Source organism: Chrysemys picta, chromosome 20, assembly GCF_011386835.1.
Source record: "Chrysemys picta bellii isolate R12L10 chromosome 20, ASM1138683v2, whole genome shotgun sequence".
NCBI lineage: Eukaryota > Metazoa > Chordata > Testudines > Emydidae > Chrysemys > Chrysemys picta.
In genome coordinates, this window is record NC_088810.1 from 21,909,488 (window position 1) to 21,933,861 (window position 24,374).

General features: G+C 53.3%; 1 protein-coding gene and 1 pseudogene across 3 annotated transcripts; one reads left to right on the plus strand and one right to left on the minus strand.

Moving 5' to 3' along the window:
- Positions 1 to 1,369: 1,369 nt before the first annotated feature.
- Positions 1,370 to 22,226, minus strand: LOC101932308 (SLAM family member 9-like). Of its 3 annotated transcripts, none has more exons than XM_042843256.2 (7): positions 21,901 to 22,226; positions 11,793 to 12,134; positions 9,513 to 9,806; positions 8,704 to 8,823; positions 7,674 to 7,762; positions 5,186 to 5,310; positions 1,370 to 3,811 (listed from the first exon to the last, which is right to left on the minus strand). In XM_042843256.2, exons 1-6 carry the CDS (start codon positions 21,983 to 21,985, stop codon positions 5,194 to 5,196), a joined length of 1,047 nt encoding a protein of 348 aa, XP_042699190.2. In that variant the 5' UTR covers positions 21,986 to 22,226; the 3' UTR covers positions 1,370 to 3,811; positions 5,186 to 5,193. The 3 variants fall into 3 exon arrangements, with proteins under 3 accessions (XP_042699190.2, XP_065430546.1, XP_023955636.2); XM_065574474.1 differs by lacking the exon at positions 21,901 to 22,226 and adding an exon at positions 20,773 to 20,940; XM_024099868.3 differs by lacking the exon at positions 21,901 to 22,226 and adding an exon at positions 19,054 to 19,513.
- On the plus strand, positions 6,940 to 7,030 carry LOC112058723 (U2 spliceosomal RNA; annotated as a pseudogene).
- Positions 22,227 to 24,374: the final 2,148 nt, after the last annotated feature.

Consider the following 24,374-nt stretch of genomic DNA (forward strand, 5'->3'; position numbering starts at 1 on the left):
ATGACCTGGCTGCGTCCCCCTGCAGTGGGCACTGCTGTCACTTGCCCTGGCTTCCTGTGGCTAGTTGATGGTGGGACCCTGACCTGCTCACCTGTGGGTAGCGGCCTCAGGGCTTTGGCATCTGTGTTGTAGCCGCTGCCTGCTTCGCTCGGCGTTCTCCTCACAGCGGCTGTGTCCTCAGCAGGGCTGCAGCAGACGACCCCTCATGGGTTCTCCGGCCCATCAGTCCCTGTGCTGGGCTACGGTCTCGTCCCCGGGAGGGTGCTGGGAGACGAGGAGGGGAGAGCAGGGGGTGGCCGGTGCTGAAACCAGCCGAGCTAGGATGGAGCAGAGAGCGGCCTGGGAGCTGCCTCTCTCACCGAGACGTTGGGCAGGGCGGGTTCAATGCGCCGACGCCCACAGTGACCCACAGCACAGCACCCAGAAGGGCCCCACAGCACCGCCACCTGGTGCTGCCAGGTGAGGCCTAGGAGTAAACTTCCCTTGTAGCCACTGGGGGACCATGTTGGGACCCAACTGAGGGGATTTCAAAACTGCCATTGGGTCATGTCCCTGGGGGACCCCAAGGGTGGGGAGCAGGGTGGGGGTAGGATCCCAGTCAGGATTTCAGGGGGTGCTCCATGTTCTCAAAAGACAGAGGGTCACCTCAGAGGCACAAACCCCCACACCAAACAGGAGAGCGAGAGACATCCCACCCCCCGGGAGCGAGAGGACTGGCAAAGGGTTGGTTGGGCAGGCGAGCTAGGCAGCGCTAGCGTCACATACAGGAGGAGGGGGCGGGAACGGTCAGGAGCGGGGGCCATTGGGACTGGGACCTGAAAGGGGAAATCACCACGGGGAGACTCTACACACAAGACCAGCATGGCAATGAGGCAAGTCACCAAATACAGAAGGCAAGCTCCAGAGAGCCCGTCCCCCCACACGTCACCCATCGGTGAACGGGAACGGCGTCGGGCGGCTCCTACTCTGAAGCTGGCATGGCGCTGGCTGTGACCGTCACTGGGGGGTCTGGGCATTGCTGCTTCTCCCCTCCCCCTGCGAAAGCAGATAAGGACCGAGCTTCCCATGGTTGGCGCGGGATGCACAAAGCAAGAGAGACCAAGGTCTCTTTTCTCAGCGCAGGAATCCTGGAGCATTTTGGTTCGCACATCACAGGAAATAACAGGGGGAAGAGACACTCCCTGATCAGCACCCCGATCCAAACACCCCACTGCTCTCCGGCCAAGGGGGTGAAAGCAGCATCTGTCGCCATCCACCGCAGGTGCGGGTGCTCGCTGCTTCAGGAGAACAGGCCCGAAGAGCTCCAAACCCTACTGCAAAGGCCCATCGCCCGCTCCCACCAACAGAAAAAACCCATAGCGCTTGGTTGTAAAGTTGCATACATTTCCTTATATTTGCATGAATAGAGCACAAATCATCCGATGCTTTACTGGACAGGCTAAGCTAACCGGGGACTGAAGCCAGGACAAAAGCAGGCTTGGAAACACTTCAGCGGAGGGGGCTACTTCTCCACACACACACACCACCGTTGGGTTTCACAGGAGAGGCCCCTGCTCCGTTCTGTGATATTACAAGAAGGCCTGGAGTCGCCCACTGAGATGAGGGCCTAGGCTCTGCTAGACACAGAGACAGTCAGTCCCCTGCGAACCCCCCAGTGTCAATAGACAGGAGAGACAGGAGGAAGGAAGCGTGGAGATCCTCCAAGCACTAGACCCCTGCTGCCTTCCCCCGCCAGAGCTTTTCCCAGTTACTGCGTGGGAGGTGGGTCCGGGATCAGCGCGTGCCGCCCAGCGCCTCTCCCCCTCTTGCATGTGTCGCTAGAGAGCGGAACAATCCTGGTCACAGCTCCCCAACCAAATCCGGCAGCGAATTCTCTTTTCCTCCCCCCGGCCCCTGACATTTTTGATTTTTGGGGTTTTGATGATTTCCCCTCTGAAGAGCTTCTCTGAACTTAAAGGGGAACTTTCCCAGAATACAGGACCCTTTTGGGCTGGTCTGCCGGGTCCTTTCATGTCTGAGGGTTGCTTAGCAGCTCTGGGAGACGGTTTCCATGGTGTGAGTGCTATAAACAGCAGGGGGGTGGAACTCGGCACAGATGTCTAATTGCAATTAGCCCTTTGAAGTAGTAACAGCAAGACCAGGCTCCCAGGAACAGAACACCTTGGGGCTAGCTACCCTCATGAACACCCACTCCTCTGCCATTCACCTCTACAGGGAACCACCACCGTGTGAGCATCTTCGGGCCAAACTGAGACACACTCATTGTCCTTCCCGGTAATTCCCTGCTGCTGGACTGTGTCCTTCTCTTCCTTGGCCAAGCAGGGGCATAAGGGGGAAGAGAGTAAGACCTTCCAGATCTCGGGTCGCCCCTCCCTAGACGTTACCCCTATAAGCAAGAGGGGACATGCTCCCTTTCAGGGACTGCAGTAACTTACTGCTCTGGGGGGCAGGTAAGGCTGGAACCAGACTCCCGACTCCAATTCCTTCTTGAGGTTGCACCTGACGGGGCTCAGTTCCGCCCTGCAGCACGTGCCCCTCAGGCCGAGCTTCAGGGCCTTCCCCACGGCCAGGTTCTGCCACCCTGGCTCTCAGTGGCACTTTGCTCCGAGCAATCCTAGTGATCCCAGTGGCAGAATCTAGCCCTGACTCCTTAACCTGGTCAGTTTGTCCCTCATTAATCTCACTTCTGCCAAGTCACCCTCAGCTCCCTGGATCTTCCTCAACACCTCCCCTAGGTCTCAACCAGATGAGCCCTGGGAAGAGCCTGCTGCGAGTGCGATATTTTGTGCTGCTTCACGTGTAGCTTTGCCCCTGCGCCTTTCCGCCGTGCGGCATTCGGCACGCGGGGAGATTTTACTTTTATTTCTCCAACGGGATCCAGACGGTTCTGCGGCAAACTGCAATCTGACTGCCATTTACTCAGCCAATTTCTACCGATCAGTGAATCCCCAGGACCCTCAGTCAGTCAACTGTAAATCAGACACACTCCTATCTTCCTCTCCTCCCCAAGCCACAGCACCATCTGCTCCTATTTCTACTTCAGAAAACTTCCCTTCCTCCAACGATCACAAAGAGAACAGGCCCCCGGATCCGATGTCTCAGTCACGTGTACATCGACCCTGCAGGGCTAGCATTATCAAACGGAATAATAGATAAATAAATACATGGTGCATCCAAGTCCCTCCCAGCCCACGGCCCTGCCGCATCACGCAGCCAGAACGGTGCCTCCATCCCCGGGGAGCCCATTTTCCAACGTTGCTTCTTCAGTCATGCAGCTAGCGGGCCAGGCTCAGACGTGAGTGTTTCCTTCTCGGCGCGGGTCATTCTGCACCGGGGCGCGTTGCCTCTCGCCACCATCCTGCTCCGCGGTTGGTGACGGGACGCTGCTCCTGCTGGAGGACAGTGCACCAACCATGGAAAGACGGGCTCCATCTGGTTGGCTAACGTCCTCTCGCAGGGGGGGAGAGCCGTGCTGTGTTCTCCCCCGGCCCGCCTTAGCCCGCACGGCCCTTTGCTTTCGCAAGCGCCAGCGCTGAAGCTGCATGTCCTGTTCCCTCCCAGAGTCCGCTCCTCCGCCTTCACTCGGGTTCCTCCTTCCCAAAACAGTTGCTGAGGGCTTCACACACGAGGTTCCGAAACAACAGGGTGGGGTGGGGAAGCGTCACGAGGCAGGCTCCAGAGCTGGAGAAGGTGTCTTCTTCCATTCGGGTTCGTGGGTGGAACGGAGACCGTTCGGCTACAGAGTTTGAGTGGGGCACACAGTGCACTTCAAAGCCCTTGGTAAGCTCTGATACGCCACCACATCTGGTTCCTGTGGGGAAAGAGAGAAGGCCTGAGTGCCTGGCCAGCGTGCCTCCCCCCACCGCCTGTGTCCTAAATTATCGGCATGAAATGACTGATCAGACGGGCCCAGATTCTCCGCTGGTGCCAAACAGCACCTCTCCCCAGAGCTACACCGAGTTACCGCGGCTGATGACCTCGCCCCTCGCAGTACGCCCAGTCCCACGTTCCCAGGAGTGGCCCTTTTGATTGTTCTCTTTCTCTTCCCCACCCAGAGGTGCTGGAACTTGGGGGGGCTGCCGCACCCCCCGGCTTGAAGTGGTTTCCATCATATACACGGTTTACAGTTTGGTTCAATGGCTCTCAACCCCTCTACCCCCATCCTAACCTGCCTGTGAAGGAGATGGGGTGATCGGCCAGGTGGGATGGGAGGGTCTGTTCTCTTCCCTCCCACCATCCGTCTCTCTGCAGTCGGTGGAAGCTGTTGGAGTTCAGCACCTCTGAAATGCAGGCGCTGCTGGCCAGGTTTTCAAGAGTGCCCCACCCTCAGCCAGCAGGGAGGGGAGTCTCCATTGTTCTCAAGAAGCGAGGAGACTTCTCCGTTTTCCCAACAGGGGCTGCCGAGCAGGGAGCTCTCTTGAAAATCCAACACCTCCCACTGGGACCCAACACCTGCCCCGTTTCAGGACAGGGGCCACTTCTGAAAATGTGGGTCTAAGGTCTCGTCCGACTTCAGCGCAGCAGCGGGTTGAGGAAAGGACGGATTTGCAACCAGTTCAGTTAAACGGGTGCTAGCTCCCTGTGTGGACACTCGTAATCTGGTTTGTAGTGAGTGAGTTCATCAGTTCCTCATCCAATTCAGCTAAATCGACAAACCGGATTTAAAATGAATTAAGAGCATCCACTCAGGGGCTTGCATTGGTTTAACTAAATTGGTTTTTCAAGTGGTTTAAATTAAGCCACTGTGACTTTGGCTACAGACAAGGCCAGTCCCTTGAGATGTGGCCCTTTGGAGGAGGCAGTTATCCTAGCAGATAGAGACCTGGGTTGGGACTCAGGAGACCTGGGTTTTATCCCTGGCTCTGCTACTGGCCTGCTTGGCAAGTCACTGCCTCGCTCTGTGCCTCAGTTTCCCCATCAGTGAAATGGGCACAAGGATCCTGACCTCCTTTGTAAAGTGCATTGAGACCTATGGACGAGAAGAGCTAGGCACTAGGTCATTATTCCCATGCTGTAAAATGTCCAGTTCTGGGTAAACAGCGGCAGCTGCGGAAGAGCATCTCAACCCCTGGATGCGTTATCTGAGTCTAGCTCATTCTCCAAACCTTTCCAGGTCCTCCCATGCTCCGCGCTCTCTCTTGGCCACTTCTTTAAACACATGGACAGAAAGCAGCGTCCCCCTTACCTGGGGGCCTATGTGACCTCCTCGGATGTATTCTCGGGAGTCCTGTGGACCTTGTCGTAGATGGTGGTGATTAGAGGCTCTTTCTGCGGGCTCCGCTCCGTGTTATTTTCCAGGTGACGTAGGGCCTGAATCAAAAGCAGACACGTTTGTTATTGGAAGGACTTTGCAAGCCGTTTTCTCTGCAGATGAATTTGCTAAAAATTCTCCCCCCAAATCAGCAAGGATTGAATGTGCCAAAGCACAGACGTCTACCACCTGAGCTAGCAGAACAACTCCATTAACTGGTAACACTTGTAGGTTGTTATCCTCTAGGCAGACCAGAGTGGGACATGACACACAGTGCTGTTACCTTCGCAGCAGTGGACATGGCTTCACCTCACCCCTCCAAACTCAAACTGCTACGCTAAATGAGGAAACCCTGGTAGGAACATTGTTTGTCTGAAGTGTTTGGTCCTCAGTCCTTGCAATGGGTTGATGTGTCTGTAACAACCCCACCATGGTTCCTCAGCATGGATAAACCCAGCACCTTCAGCCTCAAGAAGCACAAACCACATCGACTTGAGCTAAAGGAACAACACTGTTAACCATCAGCAGTAGTAGGTTGTTATCCTCTCTGCATACCAGTCACTAGAGGGACACATGGCACACTTGGGCAGCTGGGGTTCATGTTCACTTAACAATGTCTTGGTGCAGCATGCCAACCTGTGGCTGTACCAGTGCATTCTGGGATCCTGGAGCCACTGATCCCATAGTGCCTTATACTTCTGCTGTCAGCAACGACTACTGGGTAGTTTCCAGCCTGCATTGCGGGACAGGATGCATCTGAACCCTTGGGACTCCTGGCCTCTGCGTCAGTGTATAGACAAAGATGTGTGTGTGTGTGTGTGTGTGTGTGTGTGGACAAAAATGGTGTGTGTGTGTACAAAGATTGTGTGTGTGTGTGTGTGTAGATAAAGAGAGAGAGAGAGAGAAAGTGTGTGTGTGTGTGTGTAGACAAAGATGGTGTGTGTGTGTACAAAGACTTGTGTGTGTGTGTGGGCACCTCTCCACATTCTCCACATGTGCAGTGCCCTCCCGGAGGGCTCCTCCATGTGCAAACACAGCCAGAGGGCCAGCTGGCCTGCTCCCCTCCCGAAACCTAAACAAGGAACAATAAACAGGCCAGTGCGGATGCGGTGTAGGACGACACACTGAAGGCTCCTACAATCTGTCTTCGCCACACAGCACAGCCGGGCTCTGAGCAGCCACCCTGCAAAGCCCCGCCCATGTTACTGAGTCCCCACTGGTGTTTGCACTCCCCACCCACGCCGCTAGGACTTCTGGGGACAGATCCCCTGGCCCTTTGCGCTGCCGTGAGCCCAGCCTCTCGGATTCTTTCCCGGTGGTTTGTGGGAAACTTGTCTATCCTTCTGGGCGTGTAGGGGATTGTGGGAAGGCGCCGGAGGGCTAGGCGGGCCGTAGCCTGCAGCGATGCTGCAAAGCGGGTGGGGGACCAGCCTGAGTGAAAGCAGCATCTTGGCTCTAACCATCCCCCGCGGAGCCAGGTAGTGCCAGGTTTGAAAGTGCCACTGAACTCAGGTGAGAGGGTTGTGTGTGGACGGGAGGGTGTTAGGGGCAGCCCGAATAGGAGCCATACAAGAGACATACAAGGGTACCCCCCAGCGAGGTAGACATCCGGGGGAGATCACGCCTCCCAAGGGAAGAGAAGAGACAGACACACGGCAGAGAGAGCAACACCCTTCCAGAAAGGACACATGCTCTCTATGAGCTAAGATCAAGCGTAGTACCTGTTCTTATCAGTTTAATATCTGATATGTTCTTTATTTAAAGAATGGAGCAACACACAGAGAAGCTGTACGCGCACCCGAATGACAGCTGCAGCCCTGGAGGAGATACACAAGCCAGACAGGGGAACAGCGTGCAGCACACAGGAGCATCACATGTCCACGCACGCACACAACCCAGCCGAGAGAGAAGTCAGGCAGACACTTATGCATGCCTCCACGGGCGCAGAGCCGGACGCTCCCCAGAGGAGATGCGTGCCCACACACACACAGCAAAGAGCAGCCTCACCCAGCCCGAAGAGCGACACAACGGACAGAAAGGAGCAACGCACACGCCAAAGAGAGAAAGAGCCCACCCGCTACTCCCTCTCCTCCTCGCGCCAGGCAGCTGGTGGTTGACAGAAGTGATCGTTTCTGCTGGGCAAAACAGCAGCACCTGTTGGCCGTAGCAAGAGGATGTAACTTCCTGCTCCGGCCCGCAGCTGACACAATAAGGATGTTTAAAGAGGGAGTCAGAATCCCTCTCCTAGAGAGCTCGCAGTCCAAACACACAAAGGGCGAGGATCTCTTTCCGACAGCCGTGCCTGCTGCAGCACTTATTGCTAATGTCTAACGAAAGAGTCCCGGCCACCCCCCTGCACAAGGCAGTGCTGGGGCTCGGCGGGGAAGGCTGGGGCTGGATAACCTCAGCTCAGAGCACTCACCTGGTCATTTCCTTCGGGGGGACTCCTCATGATCTCAGCGTACTGCGGGTCGGACGGACTTTCTTCCACGGGGCCCGTGGGGGTGGCAGCTGAGGAAAGAGCGGGAGGTTAAGAGAGGAGCGAGAACAGCAGCCCGGAGCGTCGGGATCTTTGCCCGTCACGTCTGTCGTGAGCTGAGCCCCGCCGCACAGCTCCAAATCCACAGAGCCACCCCCACAAAATCACGGGCAGGGAGTCCACGCGAGTCCTTCTCCAGAGAAGACACAATCGGCATGTTTGATGTTAAGATGCTAGATCCCGGGTACATTCGGATCCATAGGCACTGACTTCTGCTCCCGCCGGTGGGGGCTCGACCCGCCTCTGCCCCCAGCCCCGCCCCCATTCTAACCCCTTCCCCAAAGTCCCCGCCCCAACTCTGCCCCCTCACTGCCCCTATTCTGACTCCTTCCCCAGATCCCCACCCCGGCCCTGCCTCCTCCCCTGAGCGCGCCACAGTCCCGCTCCTCCCCCTCCCCCTCCCTCTCCCTCCCAACATGCCGCCGAACAGCTGTTTGGTGGCGGCAAGGCGGGAAGCGTTGGGAGGTAGGCGGAGGAGCAAGGACGCGGGAGCTTGGCTGCCAGTGGGTGCCAGTGGGTGCTCCAGCCCCAGAGCACCCACAGAGTCGGCGCCTATGTTCAGATCATAATGAAAAAGGGGTTAAGGCCTTGACTATGCCGGGCATTGGGCCTATTCTCCCCGTGGCCAACTCTCATGAGTTTATCGTGAGCCTCGTGGTAGTTGGTGTGTATCTTAAAGCCCCAGCTCCCGGAGTCATGTGATTATGGGAGAGTCTCAGCGCTCCTTAAAAAAAAAAAAGAAGCCAGATTCTAGCCCCCTTTGCAGAAGAGAGTTCAGATCAGAGCCCTGCGCAGGACTCTATTACAGCAGCACATCCTACGGGATCCCAGTCCTGCCGCAGGGCTCTAGTTCAGACACCACGGCAGAGTCCAGCCCTGGTGCGAGCAGTGGGCTGGAAAGGACTTTCCTTACCCGGGTCAGCCGACTTCTCATTGTTCATCCGCCAACACCAGACGGCAGTCCCAAGGCTTAGCACTAACAGGAAGAAAGTCAGCACAATGTACCCCGGCTTTGAGAAGGACGCGTCTGCATCTGGAATGGCAGAGGGCGGAGGTTAGCAGCATCCCGCCAGGGCTTGTGGGTAATGAAGAGCCAGGGCTTAACGTCCCCTAGCCATCAGGCCGCGGCTGAAGGAGACGCCGCTGCTGGGGCCTGAGCCGAAGGGGAACCTTCAGTGGGTGTGGGACAGACCCTAGTGAGAAGGGGACTTCAGACTCTACCCCCAGCAAGGCCATTTGCTCCCAGTCATGGGGGTGTTATCTGGTCACATGGTGCCTCTCTGAAGAGTAACCAGACCCAACAATGACTGAGCTGGATAAAAACCAACACCCCAAATTCCCTGCGGCATGCGGTCCCTTTCTACGCTGTGTAGCAAACGGGTCAGTGTTTCTTAGGGCAACTCCTCACGCCCCTCATCAAATCTGCGGCTCCCATCCCCGTAGCATCTGGGCAGCATGAGCGAACGTAGCATCAGGACACCGTAGTGAGGTAGAGAGGCGGGATCGTCCCTCATTTTTACAGACGGAAACTGAGGCACGGGGGGGGGAGGGGGAAGGGAGTGGCTGGACCCAGGCCACCTAGCAGGTTAGTGGCTGAGCTGGGAATAAAAGTGAGGTCTCTCGAGTGCCAAGCTGGTGACCTAACCACTAAACCGCACTCTCTCCCTGAAACAAAGCATCAGGTGTTGCCATCAACACAGAGACAGGCCACAAACCCCTCACCTCCACTGCGGCAGATGCTCTGCAGGTCGAAGGCAATGATCTTCTGATCCACAGGGTTGCTGACCGTGCAGGTGTAGGTGGCATTCAGGGAGCTGGGCTGCAGAGACAGCTGCAGTATGCTGCCATCAGGGGAGAGCTGGTGCCGACTGGGATCCAGCTCTTGGACCGGGTTCCCTCTGCCCCAGGAGATGCTCACGTTTCCCTTCCCCGAGCCCTGGCAGTGCAGTGTGACGTTGCACCCCTCCAGCGTGCTGGTGAGCAGATGACTCCGGATCCGGGGCTGTGGCACTGGCTCTGTGTTCAAAGACAAGCGACACTCAGAGGAATGGGATACGCTCCGGTCACCGTGACAGCTGATCCCTGCTGCTCGGAGCCCCCACACCCCATTCACCCCGACCCTGACCCAGGGCAGGTTGGAAGTTCCAGAAGGGAAGAGCGTGACTGAGCGCACCCTTAATGAGGCAGAAATTCCTCAGAACGCAGGAGTTCTGAGTGTAACTCAACAGCACGGTCCAGGGGACGGGCAATCACAGAGCTGGTCTACAGGAGAAGGTGAGGTTGACCCAGCTACGTTGCTCGGGGGGGGGATTTCTCACCCCCCGAGAGACTTAATTAAACCACCCTATGCCCCAGCATAGGCAGCGCTAGGTTGATGGAAGAATTCTTCCGTTGACCTAGCTGCTACCTGCGTCTGGGAGAGATGGATTGACCATAGGGATAGAACAAGCCCTACCGTGGCTGTAGCAAGTGTCCACACCACAGTGGCGGTGCCATTGTAGAGTTTCCAGTGTAGACACGGCCTTAACCTCACATCAGCATGGGGGGCGGGGAGAGGGCTGGTTCGGCCGGCTGTCCACAGTGGGGAAACTGGGCTGAGTTTTCCTTTGTGTGTTCATTCCTCCAGTCTGTCACCAAACACAAAACGCCCGACCAAAGCCCCGGGGCTTTGACAACGGAGTCAAAGATACGATCTCCCATGGAAATGCCTTTGTATCTCCAGGTAGACCTGCCATGGCTCAGTTCTCCCCCAGCAGCGCCAGGCAGGAACTAGAGCTCCAAGGTGCTAAACGCTGCATAAACAGAGAACAAAAGGACAGTCCCTCCCCCAGCCCCCAATGAGCCTGCCATCTCTTCCCTCCGTCCAGGGACGGCTCTAGCATTTTTGCCGCCCCAAGCACGGCAGGCAGGCTGCCTTCGGCGGCACGCCTGCGGCAGGTCCACTGGTCCCGCAGCTTCGGCGTACCCACCGCCTAATTGCTGCCGAATCCACGGGACCGGCGGACCTCCTGCAGGCATGCCGCCGAAGGCTGCCTGACTGCCGCCCTTGCAGGGACTGGCAGGGCGCCCGCCGCGGCTTGCCGCCCCAGGCACGCACTTGGAGCGCTGGTGCCTGGAGCCACCGCTGCCTCCGTCTATCTCACCCCCAAGGGCCTGACCCCGGCAATGGCAGGTTTGCTGAGGACTCCAACGGGAGTGGAATCAGGACCCAAGTGGATGGGTTTTGCAACACACCCAGAAAGTTGATCCATCCAGCCTCTTAGCGGGCCCAGGCGGGGGAAGCAGGTTCGAGACCCCAGGAGCCCGCCTGGATGATTCCCTGCGGATAGACCCTTGTCTTTGTAAACCACGGGAGGTGCAGCATCTCCAGTGATCTCCCTGCAGCAGATGGCGTGATATGGTACCTGGCCACCCGCCTTGTCTATCAGGGAGCCCTCGTAACCCCAGAAAACGTGCACTACAGCTGCTGGGATTGTATTGTAACAAACATGTCTGGGTCGTCCCAAGCACTAGGTAAACAGTTCACCTCCTGTTCACCTGAGGAAAGGGTGACGGGAGCCGTCTGGCTGCTTAGTCTAAACAATAAATATATGGAGATATACCTACCTCATAGAACTGGAAGGGACCTTGAAAGGTCATTGAGTCCAGCCCCCTGCCTTCACTAGCAGGACCAAGTACCATCCCTGACAGTTTTATTTTTATTTTTTTACCCCAGCTCCCTAAGTGGCCCCCTCAAGGATTGAACTCACAACCCTGGGTTTAGCAGGCCAATGCTCAAACCACTAGGCTAGCCCTCCCTCCTGCTGGGTGACCTAAGGCATGTGCCTGCCCTGTGCCTCAGTTTCCCCATCTGTAAAATGGGGATAACGCTACTGACCTCTATTGTAAATTGCTTTGAGATCTACAAATGAAAAGAGTGAGGGATTATCGTTAATATCAGAGCTTCAGCCACTGCGTATTCCTGGAAACGCTGTTAGGTAATATCCATTTGTCGACACTTACCATAGACCACGAGGCGAAAGGCCAGTTCCTCCACAGTTGCTGGTACTATCTTAATCCGGGCCTCATAAACTCCGCTATCGCCCAGCTCCAGAGCCTTGATCCTCAGCGAGGTCTCGTTGTACCTTTCTAGCCTCTGCTTAAATCTGTCGTTGGGATCGGGTCGCTCAAACTTCCCCCCACTGAACTCAGCCAGCTGAATCGTCACACCTGACCCAGCACGAAAGCTCCATTCGATCTCTTTCACCTTTCTCCCGGGGGATAGATCCACTGACAGCACGACTGATCTTCCCAGAGTCCCATTTACCTGGCGGGGGGGTGTCGGTGCTTGGGCGACCAGGATATCTAAGAAAGAGGGCAAGGTAGAAACGTTACAGCCTTCTAGCGTGTCACAAGATAAACAGAAAAGCAGCAGAAAGAAGGCGAACTGAAACGTGGTTTTTAGTTTGCTAAATTTCCCTTCCAGGCTGCATCTCTTTTAAAAATAACCTCCCTCGCCCCTCCGCCCCCCGTGTGCTCTCCATGGCACGGCAGGTTATGTCTACACTGAAGCCGGGGGGGCGCGTTTGCAGCAGACAGACATACCCGCGCTAGCTCTAATCTAGCTAGTTCAGGTACTCAGCATCCTAGGCAGCTTCCACAGCCCATGGTGCGTGAGCTAGCTAGATTAAAGCTAGTGCAGGTCTGTCTACACCTGCCGCAGTCACACACCCTGAGGGCAGCGTAGACACTCGCTGAGAAGGGAAACGCCTCTGTGATGCATGGCTAGAAAGGGCTAAACAGCCTGCCAAATAAATAACCCTCATAAGACATGTGGAGAGATAATGTTTGTGGTTTTGTGTATTTACATATGTATGAGAAGTTTGGACAATGTAACCAGCAGTCCCTGTCTATGCTGTTTTCTGATAATTCAGAGGTTAAAAGAACATCCTGTCATGTAAATAAATTGTAAATGTGGGACATCTCGGCATTCATCTCTCTTTGAAATGTACTGTGAATGGTGGAGGAACAAGCAAATGGCCTTATGTTAATGCGTATAGCTAAGTGCCGGTGACGGACCTCCTTCAAAGTCATCCTAATCACCTTTTGTTCCCTGAGGAATTCCAACTTGTCAAAAGACATGAAATTGTATAAAAGATCCTTGGTCCTGATTCTGTCATCTCAGATCTGCTTAAGCTTCATCAGGGGAAGTTTGAGTCTGAGGCCCCTGTTATGCTGGTACGCCCTGAATGTGAGATTTGGACATTGGACTTTAACCTACGAACTATTGCTGAAAGAACTCTCTGCAACTACAAAGCTCACCATCTCTGCTCTGAATCTGAACCTCAGTGAATCGAACTCATGTCCGTACGTATACTGATCTTGTAACCAGACCCTCTCTCTTTTGTTTTTAGATAAATATTAGTTTAGTTAATAAGAATTGGCTGTAGCGTGTATTTGGGTAAGATCTGGAACATTCATTAACCTGGGAGGTAACATGTCCGATCCTTTGGGATTGGCAGAACCTTTTCTTTTATATAATGAAATAAGATTTACAGAATTTTTCTTCAGATTTGACGTGGGTACCTGGATGGAGGCCTGAGGCTGGAGAACTTTAGGGGAACTGTGTTGTTTGGACTTCTGAGTAGCCAGTGAGGTAATAAAGAAGCTGTTTTATGCCTTTTTGTATCTACTAGCTTTATGGGGATTGTCTGCCCCGTTCTTTGCAGTTCACCCTAATTGAGGGACCACAGCTGGCCCCCACTAGGGGTCACAATCACCCCCCCCCCCCCAGGGCAGTGTAGCCACATGCTGAGAAGAAAGGGAAACATCTCTCTGCGCAGAGGGTTTGCACAAGGCACGCTGCACCACTGGAGTTCTCAGCATAGGGTTTCAGAGGGCGCGAAGTGGCGCTTATGCCCTTTGTAGTGGCCTTTTGCCTGGGGTACATTCACCCTGCACAAGTTTTGCCTGAGCCTGCAAATCTTTACTCAGGTGAATAGTCACGTAGGCCACAAAGGTGTTTAGGCTCCTGACTGCCCTATAGAAGTTTGATGGCATTTAGGCTTCTATGATCTAGACCGTAGACTGTGAGCTCCTTGGGGCAGGGACTGTCTTCGTTCTGCGGTTGTCCGGCCCCTCGCACAGCAGGATCCCTGGTCCAGGAATGGAGCTGCCAGGTGCCACTGCAGAACAGATGGATAATAATTACAACCCCATTGAGGTCAAGGGCTCGCAGGACTAGATCCGCATGCGGAGACCGTTTGGTCAGGGTAATGCATTTCCCCATATCCAGCCTCCCGGTTGCACGGAGACTTTCCCGTTGACAAGGAAACTGGCGAAGATTCTCAGCTCAGCTGTTTCTCTTTAGCCCACGCTCATCAGAACCGCTTTGGTCGAAAAGAATTGGAGCGGGAATCTCATCAGCCCAACAGCCCCTAAGATTTCGGGAAGGGCTCCCCCTAAACAGGGCCAAGTCGCCTCGCTTTCCTCCTTTGCCCTTGTACCTGCAGAAAGATTGACAGCAGCGAAGCAGTTGGTGAGCTGAGACCCCCCTGCTGAGTAATAGTTCAGGGAGCGTGTCTACACGGCCATCGTGCATCGTTCAGATACATTTTAGTTCGTGCTGGTCTGGTTGCGTGATCCTCTGCCAAAGCCTAGCCCTGAAATCACCTTGGACAGAGGGAAAACGAATGGTCTGTATTTTGTTTCTATAACGACAAATGCCAGCCTCATTAAAAGCCAACTAAAGCCTGCTGAGAAATCTGATATTTCTTTGGGATTAGGCCATCGGATTCCCCCCACCATCTGGTGCATGTGCAAAATGTGTTGACAGGCACGTGTGCGCAGTGCAGGGGAGTTTCGCCCTGGCTGAAGAATGATCGCGGGCCAGCTCAGATGTCTTTGCTGAGGCAAAGCCTTCCTTGGAGTCGGCCGGGGCATATGTCCACACGGCGTAGATTAGCTTCGCTTTATTGACATGAATAGGTGCCCTCAATCCCCAGCAGGTAGCCATCAGCATTGCTCCATTGATTGCTATGGGAATCTTCTGATTTACAACAGCCGCGAATTTGGCCCGGGATAAACAATAGCTCACCCCTTTCACCCCTTAGGACTGGCTAGCTCCTCGAAGCTCCATCTAGCTCAGCCAGGAGGCAGGAGGCACTGGGTGAGGTTCCCAGGCTGTGCTCTGCAGGTCAGACTCCAAGTCAGAATGGTCCCTTCTGGGGTTAACAAAAACCATCTATAGAAAGGGATCATTTCACCCACCACCAAAATGCAGCCACCTCGGGGGTAGGAGAGGGAAGCTGTTGAATACCACACCAGGGTTTCCTCCAATCTGATTTGAAAAGCGTGAAATCAGCCTGTCCGCTGACCAGGTCTAGTCTCATCCAGCTCTGGCCAGAAGAGAAGGTGCTGGAGGCTGCTGGCCTCTCTCCCCAGCCCAGGAAAGGCTCCCACCAGATCCAGCGCCACCAGCAAGCGTCAGAAAACCCAAAATAAAACAGCACCCTGTAAACCCGGCCGCTTCCTGGCTCCAGCTCAGGGGCTTCTGACAGCTCTTCCCCGCGGTCCCCTCCATAGGCCAGCCACTTCCTATGGTCCCCCTTCCTACCTTTGCTCTTTCAGCCTTTATAGGCATCCCCTGACCCCCTCCCAGCTGGGTGTGATCATTCCGGCCCCCCCAGGCCCAACTCCCATTGCCAAGAATCGAGGTTAAGGAAGCAGCTATGACCCGAGATGCCAGGCTTCCTCTGTGAGCTTGGACACATCATTTAGCTCCAGATCTTCAAAGGTATTTAGGTGCCTAACTCTCACTGAAATCACAGGTGCCCAAATACCTTTGACAACATGGGGCGCCATTGCTCTGTGCCTCAGTTTCCCCATCTGTAAAACAGGGACAGTCGCACTGCCCTACTTCACAGGGGTTTGGTGAGGACCAATCCATTAATGAGTGTGGGGTGCTCAGATATTAAGGTGATAGGGGGCCATGAAAGTACCTAGGATTTATAGTTTTAACCCTGGTGCCCTGACTAAATTCCAACTTGGCTGCAGTCTTGAATAATGTTGCTGTGTGCTGTTAAACAGCGGCCCTACCCCACCCCAGAGGTGGGCGAAACGATCTCTGGCTATCACGTGTTAAGTCTTTGGGACGAAAGGTGCCACGTTATTGAATTTAAACCTAGTCCCACAAGCCGTGATTTCCCTTCTCTCGCCGCCAGCTTGGATGTGGAGAAGAAAGCGCTGTGCCTGTGTATTAAAGAAGATTAAATACCGACATCAGAGAGTTTACTTCTTATAAGCCTTCCCGCAGCCCACATTACAAGCTGCCTCTTTGCATTGCTTTGTACACATCTCTGCATAAGAAGTGCTCAGCATCCGTGGGGCTTTTGTTATGCTGATCCTATTGGTCTGAGACTTCCTTTGATTTTCTTTTTTTTAAATCAGTGCTTTAACACTCTTGTGGCTTTCCTGTGATTTAGCTCCCCTTGCATGTCACCTGTGTGAGGCTAGCAGGATTACAGTGATTGTACAGAGAGGAAGAGACGCCTGGTGGTTAGGGTGCTAACCTGTAATGTCGGGTCCTGACTCAGGAAAGTCGCTAAGCACGGGCTAAAGGGTCAGATTTTCTCCAGAGCTCAGGACCAGATGTCCCAGCACTCACACCTGGGGCTGGACTGTCTGGAGGGCACAGCACCCCGTGGAGATCCAACGTACATATCTGAACATCTAGCCTCACTTGTGGGTATCGAGCCCTTTTGAAAAGCCTGGTCTCTGGGTAAAATCCAAGCCCCCCACACAGCTCCCTTTGACTTGAACGGGGACCTGGGTTTCCACCCGCGGCACTTCCCTGAATTAGGGCCTTTGTCAACAGGCAGCACAAAGCGAGTTGGCTTGGGCTGGGGGCCGTTTGTCATGAATCCCCACCCAGGAAGGCAGACGAGGCCCCAAATCCCTAAACCAAGTTAATTTGCCTCATCAGCATTTCCAGACTCTTGGGTCAGATCCACAACTTGCAAGCTCTGAGAGCCGACCTGCACCTGCCTGTATCAGGGACATCTGTGGCCCCAGGTGTGTTTCTTTTCATGTTTCCACAACAAACAAAAATAACATGAATTAACCACCTAGGCCCAACTAACTGTGTTGACCAAACACACATGAAGGCACCAGGCCTAGCTACATGCACGCTACTTCTCTGGCTGGCTTCTAAAACGCAGAGTTCAGTAAACACCATTCAAAGGCTTGCAAACTATTTAACAGTATACTACCCTATTCCTGGATGCAGCAGCCCCCGCGACGGTAGCACCTGAGTGCCTCAAATCTTTAATTTATTTAGTCTCACAACACCCCTGTGAGGCAGGGGAGGGTTGGTACCCCTGTTTTACAGATGGGGAAACTGAGGCACAGAGAGACTAAGTGTCACACAGGAAGTTTGCGGCCGAGCAGGGAATTGGTCAAACACCATTTGACTGGTGAGAATTGGGTGAAATCCTCTGGCTTGTGTTATACAGGGGACCAGACTAGATGATCAAAATGCACCCTTTTGGCCTTAAAATATATGAATTAAAGTTTCGGGCTAGGGCGCTAACCCCTGAACCATCCTTCCTCATCTCTGGAACACTTGGCTTTATTAGTGCTTCCAACTGTATTTAATTTTAGGGATGTTCATCAAGATCTCTGCAAAACACTGCTTGCCACTGTCCTCATCCGTTCTCAGGCCAGTTTACCAGAGGCCAGTAGCTCGACTGATGTGTGGGGCTTGCCATGATACTGACATCCGCTTTAGAAGAGGCAACCGTTCTACAGCGACATATTTGGTCTCAGCGGCTCCGTTTGCCGCTGCCGCACCATTGTTCAGGGTAGTCTAAGGAAATGGTTTGGAAAAACCACCCTGGCTGGGTCACTTTGCTACAATGAAATCGTTTCCTGAGTCTGTCCGCGTGGTGCGATTTTTATCCTGTTTACCCAGAAGTTGTTTGGAACAGGTTAATCTTGGTAAATCCCTGGTCTCAAACTGGAAAAAGCTGACTGCTCGTGGGGGAAGAGTGGATCATAACAGAAAGGTCTAAGAGTTGAAGGGGAGAAGCGTAAATACTATGGTGCTAAGATAGATCAGCTGGCAGGAGAGATAAATAGATGGGAAAGATCACTGAGTAATGATGAGAGATAGAGATAGATGTAGTATGTTGTTAAGCATTATAACTGATTTGAACCAAGTGATCATGGTGTATTTTGTACATGGATCAGTCCAATTCTGGTCTAATGAAATGACAGCAGGGACGTGCAGTTGTTAAGAGAGATCTGCGTTTGTTCAGTGCTAACCCATCTTTGGTTGCGGCTCATTGCTACACCAGACCTATGTCCTATACAATTGTGCAGATAGAGGAGAACAAAGAAAGCAATTGGGAAGTGCTACATCATCAGAAAGGTCTTTCCATCTTCCTCATCTGCACGGCAGAATCATGAACCTGGGGGTTGAGACAAGCATCCTTTAAAAAAAAAAAATGATGTTTTGCAGCAGTATATTCTGTAAAAACAGCAAGTTTTTAGGAACAGAATCTCCCTGCTGATCCATCCCTGCTATTAAATGGTTTCTCTAGGAACTGCGGCTTTGGTGAGAATTATTAGATTTGTGGATTAGCAAAGTGAGAATTAACGGAGGTTCTTCTGTCTTGTTTTACATAAGAGCCCAAGCTCTCAGCTGGTATAAAATGGCAAAGCTGCACTGGGTTCAGTGGGTCTACAGCAGTTCACGCCAGGGGGGCATCTGGCCCATAACGTTCATGAGCTGTTGATAAAAATCTGATGATAAATTCGCCGAGACTAGTCTCCTTTCCTCAGCCACCTGAAAAATCAACAACCTAAGGAAGAAATCCCGATTGTCAGCCTCGTTTATTTCTTTGGTGACACAGTTATACATTCTTTGAACAAAAACCCCACACAATCAACTGGATTAGATAACACTCTGGAAAATATCTAGCAACGAATCTGCAGTGGGTAAAAATAAATTGGTCTAATAGTGGTTACACCTCTATTAATATAGCTTTAATATTCCACTCACATTAATTTAACATTCAATAACTAGCCAATCTAAAAAAATGCACAGAAACCTGCCATAAAAGCATTGAAAACAATTTACCATGGGGGAAAAAAACATACCAGCTGGTTCTCCCTTCAGTCTCCTGCTCTTTTGCTATAAATTCTTACATTATAGTATTCCTTAGTCCTTGTGCCACACTCTGCCCTCTGCGTGTACAATTTAAACCAGTTCTGGTTCACCTACCTGGAGAGACGCTGATCAGCATCACTAGCAAGAAAGGGAGAGAGGGTTTTTTGCTGGCCACCTCCATGTCTTCCCTGCTCTCTGTGCGTCTCTGTGCTGATCCTGGTAGCAGAGGCAGATGCTGGGAGGTGGGGAGGAGCAAAACTGCATCATGGCACACCCTCTAGGGTCTGTGCATGCAGGAGCTTAGCACTGTTATTAATTAACTGATTATCCATTGGTACACGATGGAGCATGCAGGGCACTGGTCAGTGCACACAAAAAATCATAATTGCTTCTCTCACGGCTGGATCCGCAACATGGCCCTTCTGCCAGGCGGTCGAGAGCTTGCTTATAGCCAAGTGTTGAGTCCTGGCTCGTTAAGGAATCTTACATCAGGACAATTAAATCGTCACCTCCCTAGATTCAAACCCCCCTTGAGCTGGGGGCATTCCTGCTAAGTCCTGTGCTACAGATAGGACATTTTTCAGAGTAACAGCTGTGTTAGTCTGTATCCGCAAAAAGAAGAACAGGAGTATTTGTGGCACCTTAGAGACTAACAAATTTATTAGAGCATAAGCTTTCGTGGACTACAGCCCACTTCTTCGGCTGTAGTCCACGAAAGCTTATGCTCTAATAAATTTGTTAGTCTCTAAGGTGCCACAAATACTCCTGTTCTTCTTTTTGCAGATAGGACATTGTCTCCTAAGCTAAGGGCTGGCCTGTGCACTGGTTTAACTATGTCTATGTCTCAATCAACCCTAACGAGGTTCCACAGGGAAACACCAAGAATGATGGAACCCAGGGCCCGATCCTGGGCGGTGCTGAGAACCTTCAACTCACGTTGACGTCAAAGGGAGCTAAAGACTCTGAGGCCCAGATCCTGAAAGGGGTCTCGCCCCTGATCTCCCATGGGACCTGGGCCTCAGGACTTTGTAGGAAGAACTGAGAATCCTGCAGGATCCTGGGATTAACGGAGGACAAAGGACAAAGATCCGGGGCTGCCGTCGCTGTGAATTCATTTACCGCAGCGCAATGGTCTCACCACCCTTCTGAGCTGGTGGCGCTTTATGCCCACTTTCCACGGGTGTAAAGAAGGGCACAAGAGAACCGGGTGGCAGAGAACCGGGCCTGCCAAGGCCCTGCAGCCGCCAAGCCTGCGGAGAGCCAAAGATCTGCATGCTGATCGAGTACGACTGTGACTAAATCAATTCCGTTTGACCCCTGAGCTCCATCATTTCACTGGGGGCTGAAAACGCCCTCTGGGCAGCTGCGGGAGAGAACAGGGTGATCCTACGTGCCAGAGAAGGGGAATATCCCAGTTGGGCTTGTCTATGTACCTGGCTTGCTTTCTGAGGCACAGAACGGGGACATCCGAAATCCTCGGGGGGAGGAGGCAGCTGGGACGCCTGTTAACAAGCAGCAGTGACAGCAACAACCAGCAACGAGAAAGGATCTCGAGCCACGGACAATTGAAGTAGGGCCTGGCCCATGGCAGCCGATGGAAATGCTCCCCACGACAGGTGCAGGAGTCACCGGGGTTTGGATCAGCCCCTTGAACCGAAGCCATCTGGCTGGCAATCTGGGCCGGCTCATTCCACTCCCAAGGAAGTCAACAGAGGGTCTTTCCCGAGAGTTGGCTCCCTTCAATCAATGGGAGTCTTTCCCTGGGCTGAGGCACTTAACTTACCCAGTTTTCAGCACCCCTGCTCTCCCAGCAATCCCAGGATATGCACGCACCTGTGGCCAGGCCCTGAGCCCCCATTCCCTGTCGTGCTTGGGAGCTGCCGTCTCGGAGATCCGGGCGTCTCACGTGAACGATCAGCGTCTCCATTGACCTCCATGCAGCCACACTGATTTACACCAGCTGGGGACCGGGCCCAACGCCTCTGCCACGCTATGGCCGGTGGGCTGTGCTAGAGATGTGTGCACCAGCCTGGAATTGAAACACGAGGTTCCCAACCGCCTCGTCTGTTGGGGAAGCAGAAGGCAGACGAGCTACTCTCAGAACAGAGAAGTATTTGCAACCAGCGCTTTTATTATAGACTTGTTCAGGGAGTCAAATTCTGCCTATAGGCATGTAGTCCAGCCAGCAACCCTGTGCATCCAGGCCAGGGCTCAGTGGGGCCACACTCAGCAGGACACACTGCGAGCTGGGGGGCCAGAGGGAACCACAGGGTCTGTCTGAGTCCAGCAGCTGGGTAAAGAATCTCCTTTATATTCATCACAGACTAGCCCTGAGTCTTCTCTACACGGAGGGTGCGATTTTCATTAACTCTTAGGAGGGTTGCAAATGTGTACCTGCAGGCAGCACTGTGCCCAAACTCTCCTGCTTAGACAACGCGGCGGACCCAGCTTTCACCGAAGGGGGTTGTTGGCTGCCGAAGCCATGGAGGGAAGCGAGCACCAAACAGAGGATGGCCAATATGGGCATCAGCCAGATCATAAAACATAAATAATGGAGATATCCCATCTCCTAGAACTGGAAGGGACCTTGAAAGGTCATCAAGTCCAGCCCCCTGCCTTCACTAGCAGGACCAAGTCCTGATTTTGCCCCAGATCCCCAAGTGGCCCCCTCAAGGATTGAACTCACAACCCTGGGTTTAGAAGGCCAATGCTCAAACCACTGAGCTCTCCCTCCCCCGTTGATATTCAAACCTATGGAACAATACTGGATGAACTGGTCTGATATGATTCAGCAACACTGCCAGTAAAAAGGAGGGGTCACAGCACGACCAAACAGCGGACTAGATAGAACCATCAGTGTTAACAAGGGGTGGGGGAGGGGGGAAAGGGAGTCCAATGGATAAGGTAGTAGGCAACAAGACCTAGATCCTTAAAATCAACAGGAGTTAGGTGCCTACGTACCTCTGAGGATCCGACCCTGAATCAGGGCTCCTGGGTTCGAATCCTGGTTCTGCCAATGATTTGTGAGCCAGTTGTTATGCCTCATTTCCCCTCTCTATGAAAGGGGGACACCAAACAGGGCTGGTCAAAACTTTTCCTTCTACTTCTCTTTTTTTGCTGGAATGTGGGTTTTCGACTCTAAGAAAACGTTTGCAGAAAGCATCTGCTGTCCTAGAAACAGTCTGGTTTTTCATCAGAGACCCGAGAAACTCAAAGAACAAATGTTTTCCCAGCCCAGGACCACACGTAGTTCAGGCTCCAACAACAAAAGTCTCCATTTTCTGCTGAAAACTTTGACGAAAAGGATTCCCGCCCCCTTTCCGATGACATTTTCCGGGAGGGGAGAAACCCCCTTTCCCAAGCAGCTAATAATAGTCCTGGCCCTCGGTAGCAACGAGCTGGCTGAAAAGAGGGAAGTGTTGCTGACGAGAAGGAAAGATTATTTTTGATTTAAAAAAAACCCTCAAAGCAAGAGGAAATGTTGGGTGTTTCCTATTCTGCTATCAGCAGTTCTGGAAGTTCAAGGAAAAGGATTCACCTATTCCCAAAAGACTAATTAAGCCATTCTCCAGCTGGAGCACCTTCCACTGGAGAATCTCAAAGCCCCTTACAAATCCAAGGGTAAAATCCACACAGGAGCAGAGGGCTGGCCTAAGATCTAGGCACCAAATAAGCTTGTGCAGCTGCCCAAATGTTCACAGCAAAGAATCCAGGACAACCCAGTGGCTTCGCCTGAGGCCCCTGGTGAATTGTCGTGAACCTCGAGCAAATTCACAGAAACTGATTTGTGTGGGGCTGGTTCCTGGATGGAACAGCGGAGGACTAAATTGTGCAGAGTTTGCAAGCGCTCCACTTGCAAGATGGAGGAACTGAAAGCTGCTGATATGAAGCTAGGAGCCAATGGTTGGGAACCACCTTCTTCCAAAACAGCCGGGGAAGCAGTTTATAGAGAGGCTGGACGGCATGTTGTAAATTCCCCCAGATTCTTCAGAAAGGCAACGCATGGTTCTAGAGGGAAGTGAAACCAGTCACAGGAGGGCTGATATCCTTCTGGCAGCTGACAATTCTCTTTGGGGTCGCTAGATCTCGGCGGGGGTGTGTTTGGACCAAACCGCCCATCCTGACCTGGTCCACGGGGCTTCTATTCCCACGTCAGCGCAGCCACTCCCTAACACCTGCCCCTACAATGATGCCTACAAGTGAGCCGGACTCAGGAGGAGGGCAGCTGGGGTAGTTGATAGTGATCCATGATTTACAAACAAACAAACACGGTACCAATAAAACGGGTGTCGATCATTGCCTAGCAACCTAGAACCCTAGACGCTACGGCCAAAAGGGACGACTGTGGCCAGCTAATCTGATCTCTGGCGTAGCAAAGCCAGAGGCTTTCACCCAGTAGTTCCTGCACTGAGACCAACAACTTGTGGGTGAGCTAGAGTGGGTCTTGGACAAATGCAGTCAGTCTCAATGTAATGACTTCAAACACTGCACCACATCCCTAAGTAAATTGTTCCAAGGGTCAGTTACCCTCTTAAAGACGCGTATCTACTAGGAATCGGCGGTTAAGTCTCGGGGGTTTAGGCACTTAACTTCCATTGATTTTAAAGGGAGGTAGCTTTTAGGGTCTGGGCCTCAGTGCCTCAGATGCTAACAGCTGTGAGGCTCTGCTGCCCTGCTCTGGAACCAGCAACCTAGTCGTGAAAAGCTCTGCGGCCCATTGCCAGCCCCCGAGCTCTCCAGCTCCTCCACTGGCTGCAATATCAATCCGTGAGTCTCGTGCAGAAGGCAGCTTGTCCTACAGGACCTGAGCCCCCGCTGGGTGACTGAAATCCCACCCCTAGTGAGCCTGTGGAGTTTCGCCGTTGATGTCCCTGGGGCCAGGATTTCCCCCCGTTGCAGCACACAATGGGTTAAAACAAAACCGAATGGGTAAGGGGTGAATAGGGCCTAGAGAGCCCCAGTGAAGAGGTGGAGCAGGGGAATGAGATCCAGTGTGAACCCGGCCCTTGCACGGGAATGTGCTCTTCCCACCTTGCTCCAGTCTCAGTGGTTTTGCTTCTGCCGGTCTCTGGAGGCCGAGGGGCAGCCACTGTGCCCCTCACGCTGCATTTGCAAGGGGAAGCGCAGATCTCGATCCCATCAGATTCCAGGGGAGCAGGATTCGGCCCAGAGGAAATGAAAAACATGCTCCAAACAACAAGCCATTCTGGGGGCTGCCAGCGTGACTGGCACAGGACAGCACAGGGCTGGGGAAATTCGTCAGCTGCCGCGTCCTGTCAAACCAGGTGAGAGCCGCTCATGACCCAGTCTCCAGCCTTGATGAGCTGGAAGGAGGCACATGAGTTCCCATGTGACAGACGTTAGTCACTGGCTTCCCCAGAGGGGTCCCCAAGAGAACACAACGGAGAGACTGTATTGGAGACAACACTGTTCTG